This window comes from Otolemur garnettii, unplaced genomic scaffold (assembly GCF_000181295.1).
Source record: "Otolemur garnettii isolate 467f Iridium unplaced genomic scaffold, OtoGar3 scaffold00028, whole genome shotgun sequence".
NCBI lineage: Eukaryota > Metazoa > Chordata > Mammalia > Primates > Galagidae > Otolemur > Otolemur garnettii.
This window is the reverse complement of record NW_003852423.1, coordinates 14,967,404-14,991,762: the sequence shown is the minus strand read 5'-3', so window position 1 is coordinate 14,991,762 and position 24,359 is coordinate 14,967,404. Positions and strand designations below refer to the sequence as shown.

Here is a 24,359-nt window from a genome sequence, read left to right as displayed (position 1 = left end):
AGAATTACATCTCAAAAGATCAATAGACATCACACTCAAGTATAAGCTAGGAGCTTGGTAAGACAATTAGAGAATTACAGTAATAATTATGGGATATACCAAGAATTGTCTAGTAATACTAATTATAACTATTTACCAAGCACATACTATATGCCCGGCATTGTGCTAGTTGCTTTCTATAAATGATTGAAAATCTTCACAACTTGAGTAGTAGTATGTGGAAAATGATGATCTCAATGTAATTTGCCCAAAGACACACAGTTAGAAAGTGGCAGAGCTTGACTTTTAACCTAGCTTTTTCTGACTCTAAAGCTTGTGTGCTATTCACTGTTACATAAGGCACAGGTAAGAAATATTTGCCTTTATGCTCTGGTACATGACTCTAGACTCACAGGGTGTCCAATCCATAGTCTTATGTGAGGACTGTTTTCCTTATCTGTGGTGTCATATTTTGTGAAAATTATTTATGAACTTTTTCCTGCTCATCAGCTTTCGTTTGTATTTGTATATTTAACATGTGGCCAAAGACAACTCTTCTTCCCACATGTAACAGATAAGAAAAAAGGTTGGACACTCCTGTGAAGGAAAATCATATGCAGTAGGAGAAAACTGTCACTGATATTACACTGACCTGCTTGTAAGTTCCATCTAGCAAGGTGTCCAGGTGTTGGAGAGGAGCAGGTGTTTTATCTTTGAACCTTGTTAATAGCCGACGTTGAATGGCTCGAAATTGTACAGCTCTTTCAGATAAGAGTTCTTCAAATCTTTCACTATTTGTCCGCAACTACAATGAAGAATGTCTTAAATTCAGGTTAAATGAACACAAAACATGTTTAAAGAAAGAATAGAGAAAATGGCAACGTAAGTTTGAAAACACATTCTAAACATATTTCAGAATTAAGGGAATTAATGTGTCATTTGTTACATGAACACATAGATAATACCATGAAATAGATCAAATGCAAATTTAGTAAAGGTGACCCAGTATAACAAGGGAAAAATAGATTACTTAATAAATGTTTTGTGATAATCAATTACCTGGGAAAAATAGGAATCAGTCCCATTGTTTCCAGCAAAATCAACTACAGAGAGATCAATAGTGTAGGCACAATAAAAGCACTAGAAAAATTAGAATTTGTATATAATCTTGACATAGAAAGGCCTTAATTAGAATAAACCAAAAGCCAAAAGCCATGCACACACCACTGATAAATTACTAAATAAAAAGAACATTTAATTATATGTGATTAAAAAAAAACGGTAAGCAAAGTGATAAGACAACAAACTTCAGGTTATAACAGCAATAACCACATAGAGAAAGAAGTAGAGGTATGCCCATCCTACCTAGAAAGCATCTACAAATCACTGTAAAAAGGACCATGACCCAGGCGGCACCTGTGGCTCAAAGGAGCAGGGCGCCAGCCCCGTATGCTGGAGGTGGCGGGTTCAAACCCATCCCCAGCCAAAAACAGCAAAAAAAAAAAAAAAAAGAAAAGGACCATGACCCAATCGAAATCAGTAAGAAAAACAGCAACACTTCAATAGAAAAATGGGCAAAGTTTTACCTAAAAGTTAATACAAATAGCTGTTAAACATACAGACTTTAACCTAACAATCCCTTCTAGAAATTTATCCCAGAGCAATGACTATAAAAAGTGATGTATAAATAAAGATATTCATTACAAAATTGTTCTGTTATGGTAAGATATCATTAATAATTAAAATGTCCTTTAATTGGAGAATTAGTTAAATAAAGAAACTAATCTGTAAGAGTACTAAGTGCTGATATGATATGCTGTCCAAAGATGATTAAATAAAGGAAAACAAAAAGATACAGAATAGTATGTATAATATGCTAGCATTCATTATTTTTTTTTAAAAAGAAATTTGTAGGGCAGCACCTGTGGCTCAAAGGAGTAGGGCGCCAGCCCCATATGCCAGAGGTGGTGGGTTCAATCCCAGCCTCAGCCAAAAACTGCAAAAAAAAAAAAACAAAAACTGTACATTAACATAGTTTTAACTGCATAGAATATATTTAGGAAGATGTACAAGGAACTGGAGACCAAATGTTGCCTCCAAAAAGGAAAGTGAGTGGCTGAAGAATTAACATAAAAAAATCTCTTTTCACTATAACCCATCTCATAATTAAATATAATATTATTAAAATAAATGAAAGCTCATCAATGTATGGTAGAAAAAACACTCCATGAGATCAGAGCATGTGAACTGCCAATTCAGCTTCATAAAACAGTAATTGACTAGTAAATATTATATTCAAAATGGTCAGAAGTCAAACATCTTATACTTTACATTTCTGGTATCAAACCAAATTCTTTATCTTTTCAGTGCATGTATTCTCCAGATACTTGATAAAAACTACATGGGAAATAGAAGTAACTTGGAAATTGATATAATACAAATTGATAAATCAACTTCCTTTAATCCCAATTTTAGAAGGACTAAAGAAATCACAGAATATTCTCTTGAGGAGGAAAAAACCGTTCATTACCAAAAATTAAGTAACCAAATTAATTTTTTAAAAGAACATCAGCCTAATTGTCAATAATTCTTCTAACTGTATAATTTGCAACTATATTTTATTTCCTGAATTCATCATGAAACACAAAAATTTAAAAAGATATTATCAATACTCAGATACCAGCCAAGTTATCATTCCTTTGAATTCATAAATAGGCATCAGGGATTTCAGCAGAATTTCAACATTTAAGGAATACCGTGTTCACTGCCATTGATCTTAGGGCGAAACACTATTCCAGGCACTAGAAATTATAGCAATGAGTAAAAATATCAAAGTAATTTATTTGATAATGACTATTATTTATAATTGCATTATATATACCTAAAATTTTCCCTTTAAGTTCATACAGCATTAACAGAAGTCTTCATAGGTGAAAGTCAATGTTCTTAAAATGTTCAAGAGTCGACTGACAAGTTACGTGACTGATATTCTCTCTCTCTGACACATAAATACCCCATTGCTAATAAACTGAATGTCTATTGATTCTTTAAAAAGCAGTCATTCCCTTACCAATCCTTTCTTACTCACTTGAATAATGTTTAAAATGCTCTCAAAATTCCCTTTTTGTATTACTTTTAGAGTCTGTTTATAGATTCTATAAGTAAGTGGAGTCTAATGACTCTGTTTTAACACACAGAACTTTTCAAACAATGACTGTCATTGTTCCACCCATTTATAAAACAAGGCTCTTGGCCATTTCCAAGCATCAAACCAATCCTCAAAGGATAAAGATTTGCCATTATTTAGATACTCAAGAGAATCTAACAGAGGTTGTGAAAATAGATCCGAAGAAAAAATGCAAAAATATTTAGAGCAACAATGTTATTATCATTTATTTAGACATTTAATTATTCAATATTCACAGAGCACCCACTGTGCCAGGCACTGGAGAATATTTTAAGTGGTTAACCTTCATTCAGATGCAGAAGTTCGGATGTACTTGTTAAAAAAGAAAAAGAAAAATCACTTTATAATCACACCTCATTTATGGCCTGCTAGAATTAGTTAGCCAAATGGCTGCCTATAAGCTCAAATAGTTTTAATGCTGGGTTATTGGTGTCAAAGGTTAAGTCCCCATGTGGGAGAATTAAATCAGCTCTGTTCCAAGGCCAGACTACATGCTTAGCTCCAGGCAGTCACTCTGTAAACGTCTGTAACTGATCACAAACTGGAAAAGAGAACAGGAATGGATTCACATAATCCACCATCCATATAACAACTCGAAGCACACAGACTAATAGAATTGTATGCTAGAATTCTTTTATAGCATCTATTTTTTTTGTATATTTAAGGATTATATATGGTATGAATTATAATCATACACACCTCAAAATGATGATCAATCAACTCAAAATATTCTTGGAGAGGCATAGAGCCAGAAAAAGAACAGGCAAAATCTTTGATTCCCTGCTTTTCAAAATATTCTTGAAGGCGAAGAGTAAGTTCCTTTGTTATAAGCCAAAGATCTTCAAACTGTTCACTCTGAATGCGGTATCGTTCTAAAAGAGAAAAAATATTTAAGGAAAAATGTTCATTCATTTATACAATTACCAGCTGAAACGATACAAACTATCACTATCCCTGATGTGAGTATTATAAGGACAAACATTTCTTTTTGATAACACAGATAAGATTATACTGGCTTTATAAAAATATTCTACTGCTTCATTGTTGTTTTCTGCCTCAATCACTTAATTTTCAAATCGAATTCAAAGGTAGGAGGTCACAGTGGCATGTTTTAGGGTATGGTTCTTTTTATTATCTGTTATTCTGGATCTTGGTTTTAATCTCATAGATCCAAAGAAACTTATTTCTCTAGCAGTAACGGAAGTCCAATAGACACCAAGCACGGTGTAAAGCACTTACATACACTTTCTTATTTAAAACTCAACGCCATATGGGGAAAATAGTGTTATTGTCATTTTAGAGATAAATAAATCCACTTGCAAAGTTTAAGTAATCTGCAAAATCATCCAGCCAGTTACTAACAGAGCACTGGAACTCTACATATTAATACAAAGATTAATTATTAAATGGTTCACAAGACTGCATCTCTCTGAATTTACATGCAAAGACTTAACAACTATGTCTACAGTTCACTGGGCACTTAACTATATACAGCCATGCATTCTTACCCAACATCCCAGGTGACTACAGCCAGTCCTTTCAAAAGGATTATACACTTCATGAGCTTTAGGATTAAGTCCTATACTCCATTTAATTTATGATTTACTAAGCATCTATTATATTATGCATGACGTCATAAAGAAAGAAATGTTGGGAGTACAGAGATGAACTCAGTCTTCTTGCTCAAGGAATCTAAAGTCTAACTAGGGTAGCATGACCCAGGGACATTTAGAATATTTCTTTATATGCTGTTGTATCATTCCCCAGTCCTCCCTACACTTTACTATTATTCTACATACTGACTTTTGCCCATGATGCTTATTAAACATTTTCTTCATTTCTCCTCATCAAAGATGGTAGGACTAATGTCACAGATAACAGCTTTTACTTTCCCTTGTAAATGTCATTGAAGTTGAAATGCTTTAGACACAGCACAATTATAATGGTGTAGAGACAGAGAAATAGAAGGGAAAATGGTGAAGATACAGTATAGTATTGGAATCCTCTAAACATAGGCCAAGAACAGTGGCACATGCCGATGATCCTAGCACTTTGGGAGGCTACAGTAGGAAGATCACTTGAGGCCAAAAGCTCAAGACCAACCTGAACAACATGGCAAAACTCCATCTCTACAAAAAAATTAAAAAATAAAAATTAGCCAGGTATTGTGGTACACACTTGTAATCTCAGCTACTTGGGAGGATGAAGCAACAGGATCACTTGAACCCAGGGATTCAAGGTTGCAGTGAGCTGTGATTAGACTACTGTACTTTAGCTTAGGTGACAGAGTGAGACCTTATATAAGCTTGAGGTCTAACATATTAAATCTAAACTGATACAAATTCACTTTCCTTCATACATGTAACTCAGTAAAAGATATTCAGGATAAAATAAAAGATCAGGAGAAAGGCTCTGCCTTCCAGGAGCTCACAGTAGACTTGGAAAGATGGCATGATGGCAGAAGAATGAAGACTGCTTTTGCTATCACTGATTCAGGAAAACTCATTAAGGCTGACCTGGCTACAGAGATGCCAAGACTTCTCCCCAGAGGATACATTACTAGTTTCAAGTATGGGAAGTACTATCACATAACAGAAGAATTAGATGACAGCAAGTGAGCTACAAAGGGCAGCAGTCATGTTCAGAATTGCATAATTATAGATGTTCACACAGTTACAGTTGCCTTGGGAAAGTGGCAACTTCATGGTAAAATGTTTCTTAAGGGTCTGATCTCCTTGGTCTTCAGTGTTTTCTTGAAAGTTTTCCTGTGAGTTGTAGAATTCAGCATGAAAGAAAGAAGGGTCATTTCACAAGGCACAGGCCTGTCTGTCCCTCCAGCTATCTTGAAACAGGTATTTGGTTCTGGCTTAATGTTGCCTACAAGTCCCAGACATTTGTCTTTCCTGGAGCAGATGTTTGACTTCTGGCTCAAGGCTGGCTGTAGGATCCTGTACATCCAGGATCCTGTGTCTCCTCTTTCTATACATCTATCCATTCTGCAGCAGGTGTTTTTCCCAGAACACCTGAGCCTCCATCTACTCCAAGCAACAATCCTAGGCTCCTGGAGGAAGAAACTAAGCTTGGCCAGCTACATCTCCTTTCTCAGCTTTGTGATCTCCCAGAACACTAGCTTCCCACTCTGCTGCACCAGGCCTTATGAATGTAGCAGATACAAGTGAAGAAGTGGTATGCTGTAGTGATCCTGGCCCAAGAGGACAGTGAGACATGGTAGTGGTTCTGGGATTCTCAGGGACAGCCTACTCAAGACAATTACATTACTGACCAATCAATAAATGTTTCTCGTTACCATCACTGTTGCCATTGCTTTCCCTAAGTTATTGGAAACTAAAGGGAAGAAATTTAATCATACACTTCTTTAGATCAACATAGCACCTAACTAATCAAGGAATGAGGAAAAATATCTTTAATCAAATATGTATTTTCCTTAGTAGGAAATTTGCTGTCATTTCACATTTTTACAGAAATATTAATTTCTGTAAATTTTTCAAAGGAAATTTAATTCACTCAGGTTCTAGAAGGATTCTGAACAAGTATCCACAAGAAGGTGGAAAAACTTGGGGCATAGCCTAAATACATAAAGAGTAAAATTTCTTATATATATATATAATGAAATAAAACTATGGAGAGGAAGTTATTCCATTGGACTATAATTTTTCAATAAAACATGTCATAATAAACAACTGGGCTTATTATGATATATTTAAAAGAAGTATATCAGCTGGCCTCCATGTAAAGTAAGATATATTTCAAGGTACATGAATGAAATAAAGGAGCAAGCCACAAGGATATCTGTGGGAAGCACATTCCTAAGCTAGGGGAACTCTAAATACAAAGGCACAGAGGCAGGTATGTGCTTTTAGGAACACTGAGGCGGCCAGCTTGGCTGAAGCTGAGTCAGAAACTTTTTACTGCTCTGTAACAAGATATTACACCAGTTTCTGTTAAATCATCCATGTAGGTAGGTATTGCAAAAAAATCTGGAAACAAGGCACAATCAGCTATGTCCAGGCAACTAATCCACCACAAGTTGTTGTGAAAATTGAACAGAATTTGCCACTGGGGAAAACATGGATCAGCAGGCCAGGGCTAAGTTCTTAATGAGAAAGGACAAATCCAATTAGCACCTACCCTGATGGCTCTGAAAGTACTGGGCTTAGTCTGCATTCACAGCTTACACTGGGCATGGGTGTTAGATGAAGGAAAGCAGAGGATGCTCTGGGCTGTCCAAGAAAAGCAGCAGTGCCCCAAATTCTTTCCCCAAAGGAGATAACCATCCTGTCTCAGCTGCCTACCATTGGAGCTTCTTCCCTACTCCTGGCAGACAACAAAATCTCTACTCTGACAAAACAAAATGTGGGCAAGTCCAAGCTTTTCCCTTTTCCTTTTATGGAAATTTGAATTATCTCAACAGGGGCCTATGAACTCACTGAGAGTGAGTTCCCATCTCAATCTGCTATATTAAGCAAACAAAGACTCCCCCTCTCTAAAGAAAACCTAGCAGAGAAAAATCATGTGCAGTGCTCGCTTCGGCAGCACATATACTAAAATTGGAACGATACAGAGAAGATTAGCATGGCCCCTGCGCAAGGATGACACGCAAATTCGTGAAGCGTTCCATATTTTAAAAAGAAAAAAAAGAAAAATCATGTGCAATAAGTTCAAAAGAAAAAGACAAATCACAGAAATGAAATTTGCTTTATAAAAGAGAGGTAAAACAAGACTATCTTAGTTTATAGTTTCAACAAAATTCAAGGCAATAGTGCATCTATTAATTCATTCAAAAAATATTGAGTGATAAGTGCTGAGGAGACAATGGTGATCCTCACCCTACTGAGAAGGGCAGAAAATGAACAAGTAAAAATCTTATGAAATAGAACTTATGAAAATACTACGATACAGAGAAAAGGGGTGCTGTGATAAAAACAAATGGGTGTTCTTTCTTGAAATACATGTACTATGGTCAGGAAGACCACCTTGAGAAGGTGACATCAGTGGTAGTACTAACTGTAATAAGGATATACTAGCAGCTAAAATTTACCTAGCACTTCCAACATATCAGGAAATTACTGTGCTTTTTAGGGATTATTTCAACGGATTCACATAATATTTTCATTCTATTTTATTGCCATTTTATAAATTAAAAAACAGATGGTTAAGTAATTTTTCCAAAGTCATTCAGAAGAATTGTAAGCTGGAGCTAGAATCTAAACTATCAATTTAAATCTAGACTCTACATTCCCCTACATTCCTAAACATTTTGTGCATAAAGTTTGTACCTCAAGGATGAGAAGAACCAGGTAGAGGGAAGGACAAACACAAAGTCTTTAAGGCAGAAAAAGACATGTAGAGAAAGTTAAAGAAGGTCAGAGTGGGAAGAAAGCACTCCTAAATCAGGGTGCAGGTTGGACCAGGATCAGCACATACAGGGATCCCAGAGACTCGGTAAAGAGTTTGGTTATTATTATAAATGCCAAGGATTTTAACCTGGAGGGTGTGAGTGTTTGTTTCTTTATTTGTTTTTATTACAAGAGCCAAGTAGAAAACGAATTGGAAAGAGAAAAGAATACATTTATAGTTAAGATATTACACCATGGTCCAGGCAATGATGGTGCCATATGGAGCAGTCAAGAGTATCATGTTAGAATAGAAATCCCTACTTATCCTCTGAGAAAAACTTAAAACCTCGTAAAATTTTAAATCTGTAACTTCAGTAAAAAAAATTATCTAATCTTCAATTTCATCTACACAAAGGGAAAAATGAAACACAACTCATGAGGGTTTTTACAGAAATCAAATTAATGCTATAAGTCAAAGATCTATACAATTTCAAGTTATCTTTGTATTATTAAAATTTAGGTCAAACAAAATTAGATGTTCAAAAATGTTGAACAATAATTATTAAAACTACCTGATTTAAGAAGCATAGAATGAAACATAAAATTCAAGAGAAAAAGCAAATATAAGAAAAACTCTACGTATTCTTTGTGACATGCTATAATACATAAATGTCATCAAGTAATAAAAAGTAAAACTCATAATAAACATTTAAATAGGTGAAGTTTTTTCTGTAACTTTAAATTTGGGGCATCTAATTTTTTCTTATTTTCATCAACATACACAGAGAAGAAAAACAATTCTCTACAATAAAAAATTTACAATCAGAATTGAGATTTAGAAATATTAACATGATATATTTAAGATGAATTTTATTCAGATTATAAAAACTCAACAACAATAAATGAATCAAAGATTTATAAGGCATTATTGTGGTTATTAAATTTTTTTTATTATTAGTGCTCCAAGATGGTTAATATTGGTCCTGAAACCTTTCCAGAGAATACATTTCATGGAAACAAGAAAGGAATTTTTCTATTTACAACAAAAGAAGCTGTATTTTAAAACAGGCCCCTAAAAAACTAGTAACCAAAATAGTTGCCAAATGAACATTCAATTTGTTCTCTTTTTCCCTCATATCTTGTAATAGCAACTCAGTAGAATTAACCAATTCAGCTTCCAAATAAAATAAATTTAGATGATCAGAGCCTAATCAATTGTTATTCCACTCTACTACAATTGGAGAAAAAAAAATATTAAATTAAGCAGGACACAAAAATACATTATGTCAGTTTCTATTTGTGTCATAACATCTGAAGTTCATCAATACACATGTATAAATAATGTTTATATTCATATCACAAAGGATCTAGACAATTTATGCTATTTGGAAATTTGTGAGATGAAAAAGCAGATGAATACTTTTTAACCCAAAATCTGGAGGTAGCAACAGCAACAATTTCAGTAGATATGAGTACAATATATTCTAAATATACAATCTCTTCAGTATTAGAAACTATTAATAGTTTCTTGATATTTACTTTTCTTTTTCTTAATCATATCACCTTATTTTATTTTTCCTTTCCATTTTTATTATTTTAATAGAACTATGGGGGTACAAATTGAATTCTATTACAAGTATATTGTATTAGAGACGTATGAGTTTCTATACCCAGGAACCAAATAGTGTACCTTTTACCCAATTTTTCATTCCTATCAAAAGCCCCCCTTTGACTCTACAATGTCTATGGTACTACTCTGTGTGTCCTTACATAGCCATAATTTAGCTCCCACTTACATGTGAGAACATGTGGCATTTATTTTTCTGTTACTTAGGTACTTCACTTAGGATAACATCCTCCAGTTTGATTCCAGATGCTGCAAAAGACATCACTTCATTCTTTCTTAGGCTATATAGTACTCATAGTACACAAACACCGTATTTTCCTTATTCACATATTAGCTGATGGGCACTTAGATTGATTCTATATCTTTGTGATTGTGAACTATGCTACTAACATATGAGTGCAGGTATCTTTTTGATATGACTTCTTTTCCTATTGGTAGACACCCACTAGTGGGACTGCAGGATCAAATGGTAGATCTACTTTCAGTTCTTTGAGAAATCTCCACATGGGTTGTACTAATTTACATTGCCACAAATAGTGTATAGATGCACCCTTTTATACAACTTCTTGCTAACATTTATTGGTTTTTGACTTTTTAATAAAGATCATTCTAATTGAAATAAAATGGTACCTCATTGTAGTTTGAATTTGCATTGCTGTGATAAGTAGTGATAACTGAGTTTCTTTCATATGCTTTTGATCCTTTGTTTAGCTTCTTTTGAAAAATGCCTGTTTATGTCATTTCCCACTTTGTAATGGGGTTGTTTTATTCTGGATGAATTGTGAGTTCCTTAGTTTTTTCTCAAATACATAGTTTGCAAATATTTTCTCCCTTTCTACAGGTTGTCTATTTTCTCTTTGGTTTATTTCTTTTGCTGTGCAGAAGCTTTTTAGATTAAGTCACATTTGTCTATTTTGTTGCATTTGTTTTGGGACATTAGGCCAATGTCCAGTAGTCTTTCCTAGGTTTTCTTCTATGATTTTATGATTGGTTTATTTCTATTTTTCATCTATATTCATCAGAGATATTGATCTTACATGTAAGTCTCTAATCCACCTTGATTTATTTTTATATACAGTGAGAGATAGGGATCCAGTTTAATTCTTCTGCATATGGCTAATTTTCCCAGCACCATTTATTGAATGCTGCATATTTTTTTACCTGCTTTGTCAAAGATCAGATGGCTGTATATATATATATATATGATTTTGTTTCTGAACTGTCTAATCTATTTCATTGATCTATGTGTCTGCTTTTATGCCAGCATTATGCTGTTTTGGCTACTATAGAATTATATTATATTATCTTATATTATAGCATAATTTGAAGTCAGGTAATGCGATACCTCCAGTTTTATTCTTTTTCTTAGCATTGCTTTAGCTATTTGACCCCATTTTTGGTTCCATATAAATTTTATAATTATTTTTTCTAATTCTGTCAAAAATTACATTGGTATTTTGTTATAAATTACAGTAAATCTATGGATTGCTCTGGGTAGTATGGCCATTTTAACAATATTGATTCTTCTGATGCATGAGCATGAAATGTTTTTCCATTTGTTTGTGTTTTCTATAATTTCCTTCATCAGTGACTTTCAGTTCTCCTTGGAAAGATCTTTCATCTGCTTGGTTAAACTTACTCTCAAGTATTTTATTTATTTATTAATTTATTTACTTATTTTTTTTTTCAGCTATTGTAAATGGGATTGAGTTCTTGATTTGCTCCTCAAGCGGTCATTGGTGGATAGAAATGCTATTGATTTTTGCATGTTGGTTTTATAACCTGAGGCTTTGCTGAATTCATTTTTCAAATCCAGGAGTCTTTTGGAGGAATCATTAGTGTTTTCTAGGCATATCATATAATTAGTAAACAGAGACAATTTAACTCACTCTTTTCAAATTTGGATGCTTTTTATATTTCTTTATCTTGAATGCTTTAAGACTTCTAGTACTATGTTGAATAGAAGTGGTGATAGTGGGCATCTTTGTCTTGTTCCAGTTCTTAGGAGGGATGTTTTCAACTTTATCCCATCCAGTCTGATGTTGACTATGGATCTGCCATATATGGCTTTTATTATTTTGAGGTATGTTCCTTCTGTGCTGAGGCTTTTGAGGATTATTTTCATGAAGGGGAGCTAGATTTAATGAAATTCTTTTTCTGCATCTCTTAAGATCATCATCTGGTTTTTGTTTTTAACTGTTTATGTGGAATCACATTTATTGACTTGTGGGTGTTGAACCATCCTTGCATCCCTTGGATGAAACCCACTTGATCATGAATTATTTTTTCATATGCTACTGGATTCAATTTGATAGTATTTCACTGGGATTTTTCATCTATATTCATCAGAGATACTGATCTGTAGCTTTTTTATTGCATCCTTTCCTGGCTTTGGTATCAAGGTGATATCCGTTTCATAGGAGTTCAAAAGGATTCTCTACTTCTCAATCTTTTGGAACAGTTTCACTAGGATTGGCAACAGTTCTTTTTTGCATATGTGGTAGATTTCAGCTGTGAATCCATCTGGTCCTATGCCGTTTTTTTGTTGGGGGATTTTTTTAATTATTGAGTCAATCTTGCTACTCAATTTTATTTATATTTTTCAAAAAACTAACTTTTCATTCATCTTTTGTATTGGCTTTTTTGGTCTCTCATTCTTCTCTGATCTTTATTATTTCTTTTTTTATGGTAACTCTGGCTTTAGTTTGGTCTTGTTTTTCTTGTTTCTAGAGGTATGATCTTCATTGTTAATTTCTGATCCTTCTACTTTTTATACATAGGCATTTAATGTTATTAACTTTCCTTTTATGTCTGCTTTTGCTATATCCCACAGGTTTTAATATGTTTTATTTTCATTTTCACTGATTTAAAAATGTTTTAATTTCCTTGTTTATTTGTTCATTGACCCAGTGATCATTCAGGAGCAGGTTATTTAATTTCCTTATATTTATATAGTTTCTGAAGTTTCTCCTTGTATTGATTTCTATATTTCTTGCACTGTTATCTGAAAGTGATTTTGATTTTTTTAATTTGTAAAAACTTGTTTTGTGTACTAATGTGGTTTATCTAGGAGAAAGTTCCATGTGCTGATGAAAAGAATGTATATTCTGCGTTTTGAGTAAAATGCTCTATAAATTTCTGTTAAGTCATTTGAGCTAAGTCCATTTTAAGTCCAGCATTTCTTTGTTGACTTTCTGTCTTGATGATCTATCTAGTCATGTGAGTTGGGTGTTGAAGTTCCTCCTTATTATTGTGTTACTGTCTATTTCTTTCTTCAGGTCTAGTAATATTTGTTTTACAATCTAGGTGCTCCAATCTTGGGTGCACATCTATTTAGGATAGTTATGTAAACTTTTTCTTTGTCTTTTTTTTTTTTTTTTTACTGTTTTTTATTTAAAGTCTGTTTTATCTGATGTATCTGTTATCTGCTATTTGTGTCTGTTTTGGGTTGCCATTGGTGTGGAATATCTTTTTCCATCCTTTTACTTTCAGTCTATATGTGTGTTTATAGGTAAGGTGAGTTTCTTATGAATAGGTTATAGTTGGATCACGGTTTTTATCAATTCTGCAAAACTATATTTTTTACTGTAGCATTTAATCCACTTATATTCAGTGTTAATATTAAGGCTTTGTTCTTCTGACCTTGCTAATTGTTTCCTATTCGTTTTATAAATTATTTTTTCTTTCTTTTTGTCTTGGAGGTTTATTGAATTTTTGTCGTGTTGCCATTTAATTCCTACCTTTTCCTCCTTTGTATGATGGTTTTATTAGGCTTTTGTTTTATATTTCCATGTGTTTTTGTGATAGTGCATATCAACCTCTCATTTCATTTTTAAGACACCTTCGAGCATTTCCTGTAGAACCAGTCTAGTAGTCATGATTCTCTCAGCATTTGATTGTCTGGGAAACACTTTATTTCTCCTTTATTTATGAACCTTCTTCTGGCCGGACATAAAAATTCCTGGCTGATAGTTTATTTTTCTTTCAGCACTTTGAAAATGCCATCCCATTCTCTTCTGGCCTATAAAGTTTTTCCTGAGAAGTCTGCTGTTAGTCTGAGCTTCTTCTGGATATTAGCCAGTCCCTTGCCAGGCAAGCTGCTCGGAACCCTATCCTACCCTACTTTTAGGGCTTCCCATTGCTTCCATGGTGAATTCTAGCACTCACTCCTAGAAAATCTGTTCAAAATGAGGATCTGGTTACTATTCTGGTTCCTCTCCTTGGAGGAAGCACATACTACCTGCACCTAGTAAGCCATCTTGATTCTCTCTCTCAACATTTACTTGTCAAAAGGCTTTTACCGAGCTCAATTTATATACTATTACCATTATGCCTTGATAATATTGCTCAGAAATTTGAAAGTAAATATTAACAGCAATATTATATAGATTAATGTATACATTAAACTATTCACAGGAACATGAAGTGGGCATCAGGTGACTTGTCCCTAAATTTCTTAGCTTCATTAAAGGACTATCATAGAAACCCTAATACATGAATTTCTGGGCACACAAAAAAATTCAGTGATCCTTAGAAACCTCACCATTTACCAAACATCAGAATACAAAATTTTCCTCTTCCTGGAAACCCTCTAATAATTTCCTACTCATCCATGAAGATTCTTTACAAGTAAAATCTCTTGTGAAGTCTCATTACTTTTGGATCCAACAGCACCAGAAGTAAATTTCTGTAAGCACGTCAAGCAATTTATTTGGGTTCTATTTATCAGTTTGTCTCTCCCATGAGGAGAGCTCTATAAGAGACACAGCAGTCTTTATTCCTAACATGTCTGCTAAATAAAAAAGAACAAAGGTCCTGTCTACTAAGAAGTAAAATAAGACTCTCCTCTCCCCTATTCTGAAGTTATTTTGAGTAATATAGTTCAAGCTCACATATGCTTTTTTGGGAGGAGATTAAAAAAAAAAAAAAAACTTTTACAAAGCCCAGTGCTTTTTCACATACATATTGCCTTTTCTCTTTTTTAGTTTTTTGACACAGAATCTCACTGTTTTCCAGGTTAGAGTGCCATTACATTAGCCTAGCTCACAACAACCTCAAACTCCTAGGTTTAAGTGATCCTCCTGTTTCAACCTCCCAAGTACCTGACTACATGTGCCCACCACAACACCCAGCTGATTTTTTCTAATATTAGTTGAGTGAGAGTCTTGCTTTAGTTGTATCTTATTCTATTTCACCAGCTCCCAATCTACAGATTCAAAAACCTATTAGGATTTTGACCATAGAAACTTTATTACAATTTCTATATGGGATATATGTTCCTCCTACTAATGCCTTTCTTTTTCAAAAACAGAAATCCCATTTTACTCTACTTATTACTACAAAAGTAATAACCAACTACAACTACAAATGTATAAGTAGGAAGTGAAAGACCCCTGGGAAAACTTTAGATTTTTAAAACTAGAATGTAGTCAGCCTGAATATTTCACTGTATGTGTCTGTATATATAAGCATGATTTTCCCTCAATATAAATTTGTTAAACACTTCCTTTCTTAATATCTTTATATCCCTGAAGATGTACATAACTCAGTGAGTTGAGTAGCTTAAGTATATCATATATAAGAGAAGTCAGTTTTCAACTAGTTTTAAGTATTATTCTCACATATGAAGCAACCAAATCAATAAAGAATATTTAAATCTGAAATCAAAACTTGATTATATAATTACTACATTTCTGACTACTGAAATTAGTCTCATCAAAAGTCATCCAGTCTGCCATTGTCTTTGCTAATATACCAAAGAAAACAATGAGTATATACAAAAAAAATATCAGTTCCAATTTTAAGGAGTATCCACAACCTACTTCACCACATACCCATCTCAACATTTTTCAACTCTTTAAATTCCTCTCTCAAATTATCCTCATTCCCTAAACTAAAGTTATATATCTTAAATAAAACACAATCCTATCTTCATACTTTTTATAGCCTATATACTACAAAAGTAATAACCAACTACAACTACAAATGTATATGTAGGAAGTAATAGTATGGCTCTTAGTTTTCTCCATATATAACTGAACATTACTCTTTGCAGAAATCATTGATGCAAGAATGTTTGGTGATGTAGTGTACTCAGAAGGAAGTTTAAAAGAAATAATAACATGGTTTTACTTACGAGAAGTTTTGGAAGCAAGAACAGTAACTCGGGAACCTCCCAAGAAGCGAAAACCCATTACATTCACCTGATCATCATCTGACTGATTGGCAAAACCTACAAAGGAAAAAAAGAAAGAAAGAAAAAGAAAAATATGACCTTATGTGACCTGATTGTGAAATTAACACAACATCTGAAATACAAAGCTCAGCTGAATGACAAATGTTTATATACTAGTCATGTATAAACTAAAACACATTAACTTTGGTTTCCACAGCAGCTTCCTATTGCTGGAATTTCTGCCTCACAGTAACTCTATGGATCATTTAATCTCCTTTTTTCCAATGGTTTGATTCCAGATATGAACCTAGAATATCTTATTACACTAGTTAGCATAGATGCAATCACTAAACTGTAAGGCTGTAAAAAAAAGGACTCAAAAGCCAGTTTAAAAAAGATGCCACTGGGATGAGAGAAAAATAAGTATCAAAAAAGACAATAATTACAAGGGAGTAAAATACATTAAATATATTTAAATGCATGAGTTCTATGGATACTTAATAATAAAACAAAAACAAACAGTCACTACTAGAAAATCAATGCTATTTTAAACTCCATTTATTTTAAATATTTTTTAAAATTAGTAATAAAGAGAAAGAACCAAACATTTATCCTCACAATCCCATTCAAATAGCACCAAATTATCACTACTCGTTGAAAGAAAGTTTCTCTCTATAGAAACATTACAGCTAAAAATTGAATACTAGATGAAAGAAAGTTTCTCTCTATAGAAATATTACAGCCAAAAACTGAAGAAAGCCTGTAATGAACTAATGGATATCAGCCTCAAATATCAAATGCTTGTTACCAAATGCTTGTCTCTATCAAAAAAGAGACAAATATTTTGTCTGCTGAAAGTCTCTACAATAAGACCACTTATGAAAAACTCTGACCAAAATAATCAATCCTGACTCTACTAGCTCTACATATAACTGCCAATTTATATGCAACAGGGCAGACAGTTATAGAAATTTTTAATTATCATCACATGGGGTAAAGGATGTCACCAAGATGGCTACCAAAAAAAAAAAAAAAAGTAATATAGACAGTTATAGAAAAACCAAAAATGTCTCTGAGAGTTCAATTTAAGAAATTGCAATAACAAAGAAAGGATGGCTGGTTATATCAACATACCTAAGATCTCTACAGATGGCTAGGAATAAAGGAAAGAAACTTCTGGTGCCACATATGCAACAGAAACCATCATGTCCCCAGTAACCTGCTACACAGAAGATACTGGCATCTTTTGCTACTGAGGTAACCAATACCCCTTCCCATCAGGAAACTCCAGAGAGGGAAGCATGGCTGCACACACACCTCCTCAGAAGTAACTACTGTTGTGCAGCCCCAAAACCAAAGCCACCATCTGTCCCAACATACAAAAAAGCCCCAGGTCTCTAAGCCACAGCTACCTCACAAACATGAGGACAAATCACGTGGTAGGCCACAAAAAAAACTTCAAATTGTCTTGAGAAAAAAAAATGAAAACATATGGGATTCAGCAAAAGTAGTCCTAAGAAGAAAGATTATAGCAATAAATACCTCCATTAGAAAAGAAAAAGGATCTCAGATCAACAACCTTATTTTACACCTCAATGAACTGCAAAAAAAAAAAAAAAAGAAAGAAAACACTAAGCACAAAGTTAAGAAGAGGAAGGAAATAATAACCATCAGTGGAGAAATAAATGGAAACTGGAAAAACAATATAAAAGATCAATGAAAATAACAGTTGATAGAAAAGGTAAATAAAACAGAAAAACCAATAGATAGACTAAGAAGAAAAGAGAAGATTCAATAAATTAAATCAGAAATGAAAGATGAGACATTACAACTAATATTACACAAACACAAAAATCATAAGAGACTAAATGTACAATTATACTATGTATGTCAAAGTTAGGATAATTTTGAAAAAGTGGATAAATTCCCAGACACATAACAACCTACCAACACTGAGTAATGAGGAAACAGAAAATCTGAACAGACCACTAATGAGTAAGGAGATTATATAAATCATAAAAAAATTCCCTTTGAAGACAATCCTAGGACCACTGGTGAATTCTATCAAACATTTAAAGACTACCAATCCTTCATAAACTCTTCCAAAAAATCAATAAGAAAGCAATATTAGGATTTTCCTCTAAGATCCAGAACAAGACAATGATGCCAACTCCTGCCACTTTTATTGAACATAATATTGGAAGTCTTTCTTGGAGCAATAGAACAAGAAAAAAGGGATAAAAGCATTCAAATGAAAAAGAAATAAGTGAAATTGTAATTTGCTAATGGCATAATTGTACATACAGACAACCATAGAGACTGCAGCAAAGAACTGTTAGAACTGATGATACAAAGTCAATATAAAAAGTCAGTAGCATTTCTATATAATAAAAACAAACCATCTTAAAAAAGAAATCAAGAGAACAATCTCATTACAATAAACACACACACAAACACAAATACTTAGGCATAAATTTAACTAAGTAGGTGAAATACCTGTATTGAAAACTATGAGACACTAATGACAGACAGTGAACAAGACCCCCCCAAATGAAACATTAACAATGTCTCATGTTCATGGATTAAAAGAATTAATATTTTCAAAATTCCATACTACCAAAATTGATGTACAGATTCAATGCAACCCTAACAAAATACCAATTTACATAGAAATAGAAAAAATAATCCTAAAATTCATATGAAACAACCAAAAAACCTCAATAGCCCAGGAAATAATGAACAAAAGCAAGAAAGTTGGAGACATAACAATACCCACTGTCAAACTATACTATGAAACAACAGTCAATTAAAGTAGCATGGTACTGGCATAAAAACAGATTCACTGGTCAATAGAACAGAACAGACAGCCCAGAAGTAAACACACACAAGTACAGTCAATTGATTTTCTACAAAGCTGTCAAGCATACACAATGGAAAAAGGATAAGTCTTCAATAAATGGTATCGGGAAAACTGGAGATCCATATACAGAAAAATGAGATTGGACCCTTAGGAGCATCATACACAAAAAATAACTCAAAATGGATTGAAGATTTAAATGTAAGGCTTGAGACTATAAAACTACCAAAAGTAAACTTAGGATAAAAAACTATACTACAATGATCTGCACAATTTTTTAGACTTGACCCCAAAAGTATAGTCAGCAAAAGCAAAAATAGACACATGGGATTACACCAAAATAAAAAGGTTCTGAACAACAGAAGAAACACCTAACAGATTAAAGTGATAACCTATGTGTTAGAAAAGAACATTTGCAAACTGTACATCAGAAAAAGCATTAAAACCAAACTACATAAGGAACTCAAACAATATTATAGAAGGAAAATAAATAATTTGATTAAAAAATGGGCAAGCAACTGAAATAGATATTTTCAATAGAAGACATACAAGTAGTCAACACACATGAAAAAATGCTCAACATTTTTGCTAAAAAAAAATGTTGAGCATTACTAGGAAACCGTAAATTAAAACCACTATGAGATATCACCTCACACACATTAGAATGACTGTTACAAAAAGGTAAAAGATAACAAGTGTTGGCTAAGATGTGCAGACAAGGGAATGTTTGTAGGTAGGACTACTGGTAGGACTATAAATCAGTATAGCCATTGTGGAAAACTACGTGTAGGCTCCTCAAAACACTGATGATAGAGAAGACCTGGATAAAGCAGAAGACCACAGGCCCAGCACTTAGGATGAGACCAGGGGGATCCTGTTCAACTGTACCTACCACAGGACACAGGTGGAGCACATACCAATAGCCATTAGCACCCACGCCACATTGTTCCAGCAGTTAGACTACCATGGTCACTTAACAGGCCCCAAGCAGGGCAAGAGCCAGTATAGTTGCTAACTTTGGATATGGGTAGACTGCACACTGTGGACCAGGACCATCCTGCATGGGTACCCTACACACACCTTGTCCCTGCAGCATACTCAGCAGGGCAGCTACCCCATCCCAAGCATATGAGTACTGTGCCCATTGGACCTTTTCCATCCTGCTTGGGTACTCTGTCCAACAGACCCATTCTATCCCATAGCATGCTCTGCCCCAATGTACACCATGACCTGTAGACTGGCTCTATACCAAAGGCACGATATGCCCCAGGGGCTTGTTCTGTCCTATAACCTGTAGGCTCACTCCATAGTGGGGGCCCATTCCACCCAGTGGACCCACTCAACTCTATGTGCTGTGACCTGAGGGCCTGTTTGGTATCAGAAGCCCATTCCTCCTGCTTCAAACAACAGGCTAGCACTGCCCTGTGTGTCCACTATACCCTGTGTGGGCACTGCACCATGTTTTTAACTTGTTCTGCCCATATGCTTAGCACCTTGACAACCTAGGCCAATGTACATGACTTCCAGACACAGTAGGCATCTTCCTCCATGCATGCCCTTTCCCATGCCCAGACCCACTTTGGGTGTATGCCTTGCACCACTTGCTGGCCCTGCCACAGTGGCATGGTGACAACCACAGGGGAACAGAAGAAAAGCAGAAACAGTGGTAAAGTCTCACAGCATATCCACCTCTCCCCTGCCTAGTCAAGTGTCCAGAGTAGGACCTACGCACACTATCTAGTGACCCAATTCTTTGCCAATCGTCAGAGTTCCCAGCAGAGAAGAATAAATGTACCAGGTGTACTATCTATTTGGAGAGAAGAGGCCCTAAAGAAGAAGGCACCAGCATAAAAACTTCAGCACCATGGAAAAACAGACTGCATCAACACCCTGGAAGATCACATTACCATCTGATCAAATTACCATATATTCCAGCAATCCCACTTGTGGATATTTACCCACAAGATCTGCATTCCCATGTTTATTGCAATACTATTCATTGAAAAAAGAAAATGTGAAATATACACACACAATGGAATACTATTTAGCCTTAAAAAAAATTGTGTCATTTGTGACACTGATGGAACTAGACAATATTATACTAAGTAATACAAACCAGACACAGAGAGGCAAATATTGTATGTTTTCTCTTGTATGTGGAACCTAAAACAATCAAGAAATCAGAGAGCACAATGATGGTTATCAGAGGCTGAGGCAGGGGTGGGGGGCCCTGGAGAAAATGGTGAGATGATTAACCAAGAGTACAGAATCTCAGACTGAAAGAGTAATATTTTTAGTTTTAGTTTTAGTTTTTGTTTTTTACTTTTGAGATACACAGGTTGCATATGCCTTATCTGAAATTTTTGAGACCAGAAGTATTTCAGATTTGGGATTTTGAAATGTTTCCATATAGATAATGAAATATCTTGTACTGAAATACATGGTCATAATATCATTTTGTACCCCATAAATATATACAACTATAATTTATAAGTTTATATGGGTCAGTGCCTATGGCTCAAAGGAGTAGGGCGCTGGCCCCATATGCCAGAGGTGGTCGGTTCAAACCCAGCCCTGGCCAAAAACTGCAAAAAAAAAAATTACAAGTTTATAAATTATTTGTATTAAAAAATAAAAACTGGGAGGCTGAAGCTAGAGGATTGTTTGAGCCTAGGAAAGTGAAGTTGCAGTGAGCTGTGATTATACCACCACTCTCTATCCTGGACAAAAGAATAAAACCAACTTTTCCCCTTAGTCCCCACCCCCAAAATAAATTAAATTAGGTATATATGGAAAAAACTGATAGAACTACAAAAAACAAATAGACAAATTATAGTCAACGATTTCAATACCCTACTCTGATAACTGTTACAAATAAACAGAAAATCAGTAGGAATGTAGAAGATTAAGAACACTATCATAAAACTTGCCTTAATTGACATTTATGTAAAAATCCCATAGAACAATAGCATTTTTTTCAAATGCATATAGAATATTTTTTAAAACAGTTCCAGCTATAGGTCATAAAGTAAGCCTCATAAATTTAAAAGGATTCAGGTTATACAGAGATCTGTTCCACCACTGTTGTGCAACAGTAGAATTAAACTACAAATCAATAACAGAGAGATCTACAAGAAAATTCTCAAGGATTTGAAAAATATATACCACAATTCCAAATAATACTGAGTCAGAAAAAGAAATCAAAAAGAAAACTAAAATGTCTTAAACTGTAGAAAAATGAAAATACACCACTCATAATTTGTGGGTTGTAGATAAAGCAGTATTTAGAAATGAAATTATAGTATTAACCAACTGTATTAATAAGATACTTTTACCTTAAGAAACTAGAAAAGAAGAATAAATTAAATCCAAAGTAAGTTTTAAAAAAAAGGAAAATCAGAGAAAAATCAAAGAAATACACAACAGAAACAGTAGAGAAAATTAATAAAACCAAAATCTTGTTCTTTAAAAAGATCAATAAAATAGATAAACCTCTAGTCAATAGATGAGGGAAGGGAAAAATTTGTGTATTTGAGAATACACAAATTACCAATATCTATTATGAATGTGTGTTATCACTACAAATTCTATAGATATGAAAAGGTTAATAAGGAAATATTATGTAGAATCTTTAGCCATGAGTTCAACAACTTAAATGAAAGGCATACATTCCAAAAGATAAAAACTAACAAAGCTGACTGAAAAAGAAATAGATAACCAGGATAGTCCTACATTATATGGAGAAGTTAAATTTGTAATTTAAAAGCTATCTCAAAGAAAAAAATTTTGTTCCAGATAACTTCCCTGGTGATTTCAACTAAATATTTAGGCAAAAAATAATGCCCATTCTACAGTATTCCAAAATCTGGAGCAAAGAAAATACTTCTCAACTAACTCCACAAATGTTACATCAATTAAGTATAGAGAAACTTTAGATCAGTATCTCTCATGAACATAGGTGTAAAACCATAGATCAATATCTCTCATGAACATAGGTATAAAAATTCTAAACTATAGTTTAGCAAATTATATGTAACAATATAGTGAGAAGATAATACATCATGATCAAGTGTGATTTATCTCAAGAATGCACAGTTGGGCTAACATTAAAAAATTAACCAATGTAATCCACCATATTAACAGATTTTTTTTCTATTAACAGATTTAAAAAAGAAATGATATTAATATTTCAATTGTTGTAGAAAAAGCCTTGAAAAAACTCCAGTCTTTTCCTGATAAAGTCTCAGCAACCAAGGGATAGAAGGAACTTCCCTACCCTAGTAAAGAATATCTACAAAGCACCTTACAGCTAAAACATACTTAATGGTGAAAGACTGAATGTCCACTCTGGATTTCTAGTCAATGTCATCCCTAAAGTTCTAGGCAAGGTAAAAGGGCAAGGAAAAGTCAAACAAATAAATAATCCAGATTGGAAAAAAAGAAGAAAAACCTATTTCCATTTGAAGATGAGAAGATCATCTATGTAGAAAATCTGATTAAATCTGCAGAAAACCTAGTAGAACCAACAAATAGTTTAACAATGTTGCATGATGCAAGACTGATTTAAAAATATTAATTGCATTTATATGTACTAGGAAAGAGCAATATGAAGTTGAAAAAACCATATAATTTGAAATATGATCAAAATAATGAGATACGGATAAATCTGACAAAGATTTGTAAGACCTGTATGTCAAAAACTACAAACCCTCACTAAAAGAAACAAAAATAAGCCCTAAAAAGATGAAGAAAGTATAAATGCATAGAGGAAATTACACCACATTCAGTATTGTTAAGATATCAGTTCTCTCCAAATTAATCTTTAAAATCAAGGCAATCCCAATTCTAATCAGCAGCAGGCTGATTACCAGGCATTGTTTTTAAATTGACAAATTGATTCTAAGATTCATATGAAAATGGAAAGGACCTATAATACCTAAGACAACTATAAGAAGAATCAAGTTGGAGAAACTACCCTATGTGACTTCAATAATTACAGATTTAAAGACATCTGGAGAACACTTAGAGAACTAAAAATAGACCTGTTTGACCCTGCAATTCCTTTATTAGGTATATTCCCAGACAACCAAAAATCGCATTACAACAAAGATATTTGTATCAGAATGTTTATTGCAGCCCAATTCATAATTGCCAGGTCATGGAAGAAGCCCAAGTGC

The 24,359-nt window shown here is 33.8% G+C and overlaps 1 protein-coding gene and 1 non-coding gene across 2 annotated transcripts in view; one reads left to right on the top strand and one right to left on the bottom strand.

The window, feature by feature from the left end:
- BBS9 (Bardet-Biedl syndrome 9) overlaps positions 1 to 24,359 on the bottom strand; it is a 462,348-nt gene that overhangs the window by 189,073 nt on the left and 248,916 nt on the right. The window contains exons 17-19 of the mRNA XM_003788573.2: positions 16,287 to 16,382; positions 3,866 to 4,038; positions 632 to 784 (exon numbers count right to left, since the gene is read on the bottom strand). Coding sequence (XP_003788621.1) covers positions 632 to 784; positions 3,866 to 4,038; positions 16,287 to 16,382 — 422 coding nt within the window. The remainder of the gene's footprint in view (positions 1 to 631; positions 785 to 3,865; positions 4,039 to 16,286; positions 16,383 to 24,359) is intronic.
- On the top strand, positions 7,705 to 7,811 carry LOC111724888. Its single transcript, XR_002773103.1, has one exon. It is a non-coding gene; the product is annotated as a U6 spliceosomal RNA (small nuclear RNA).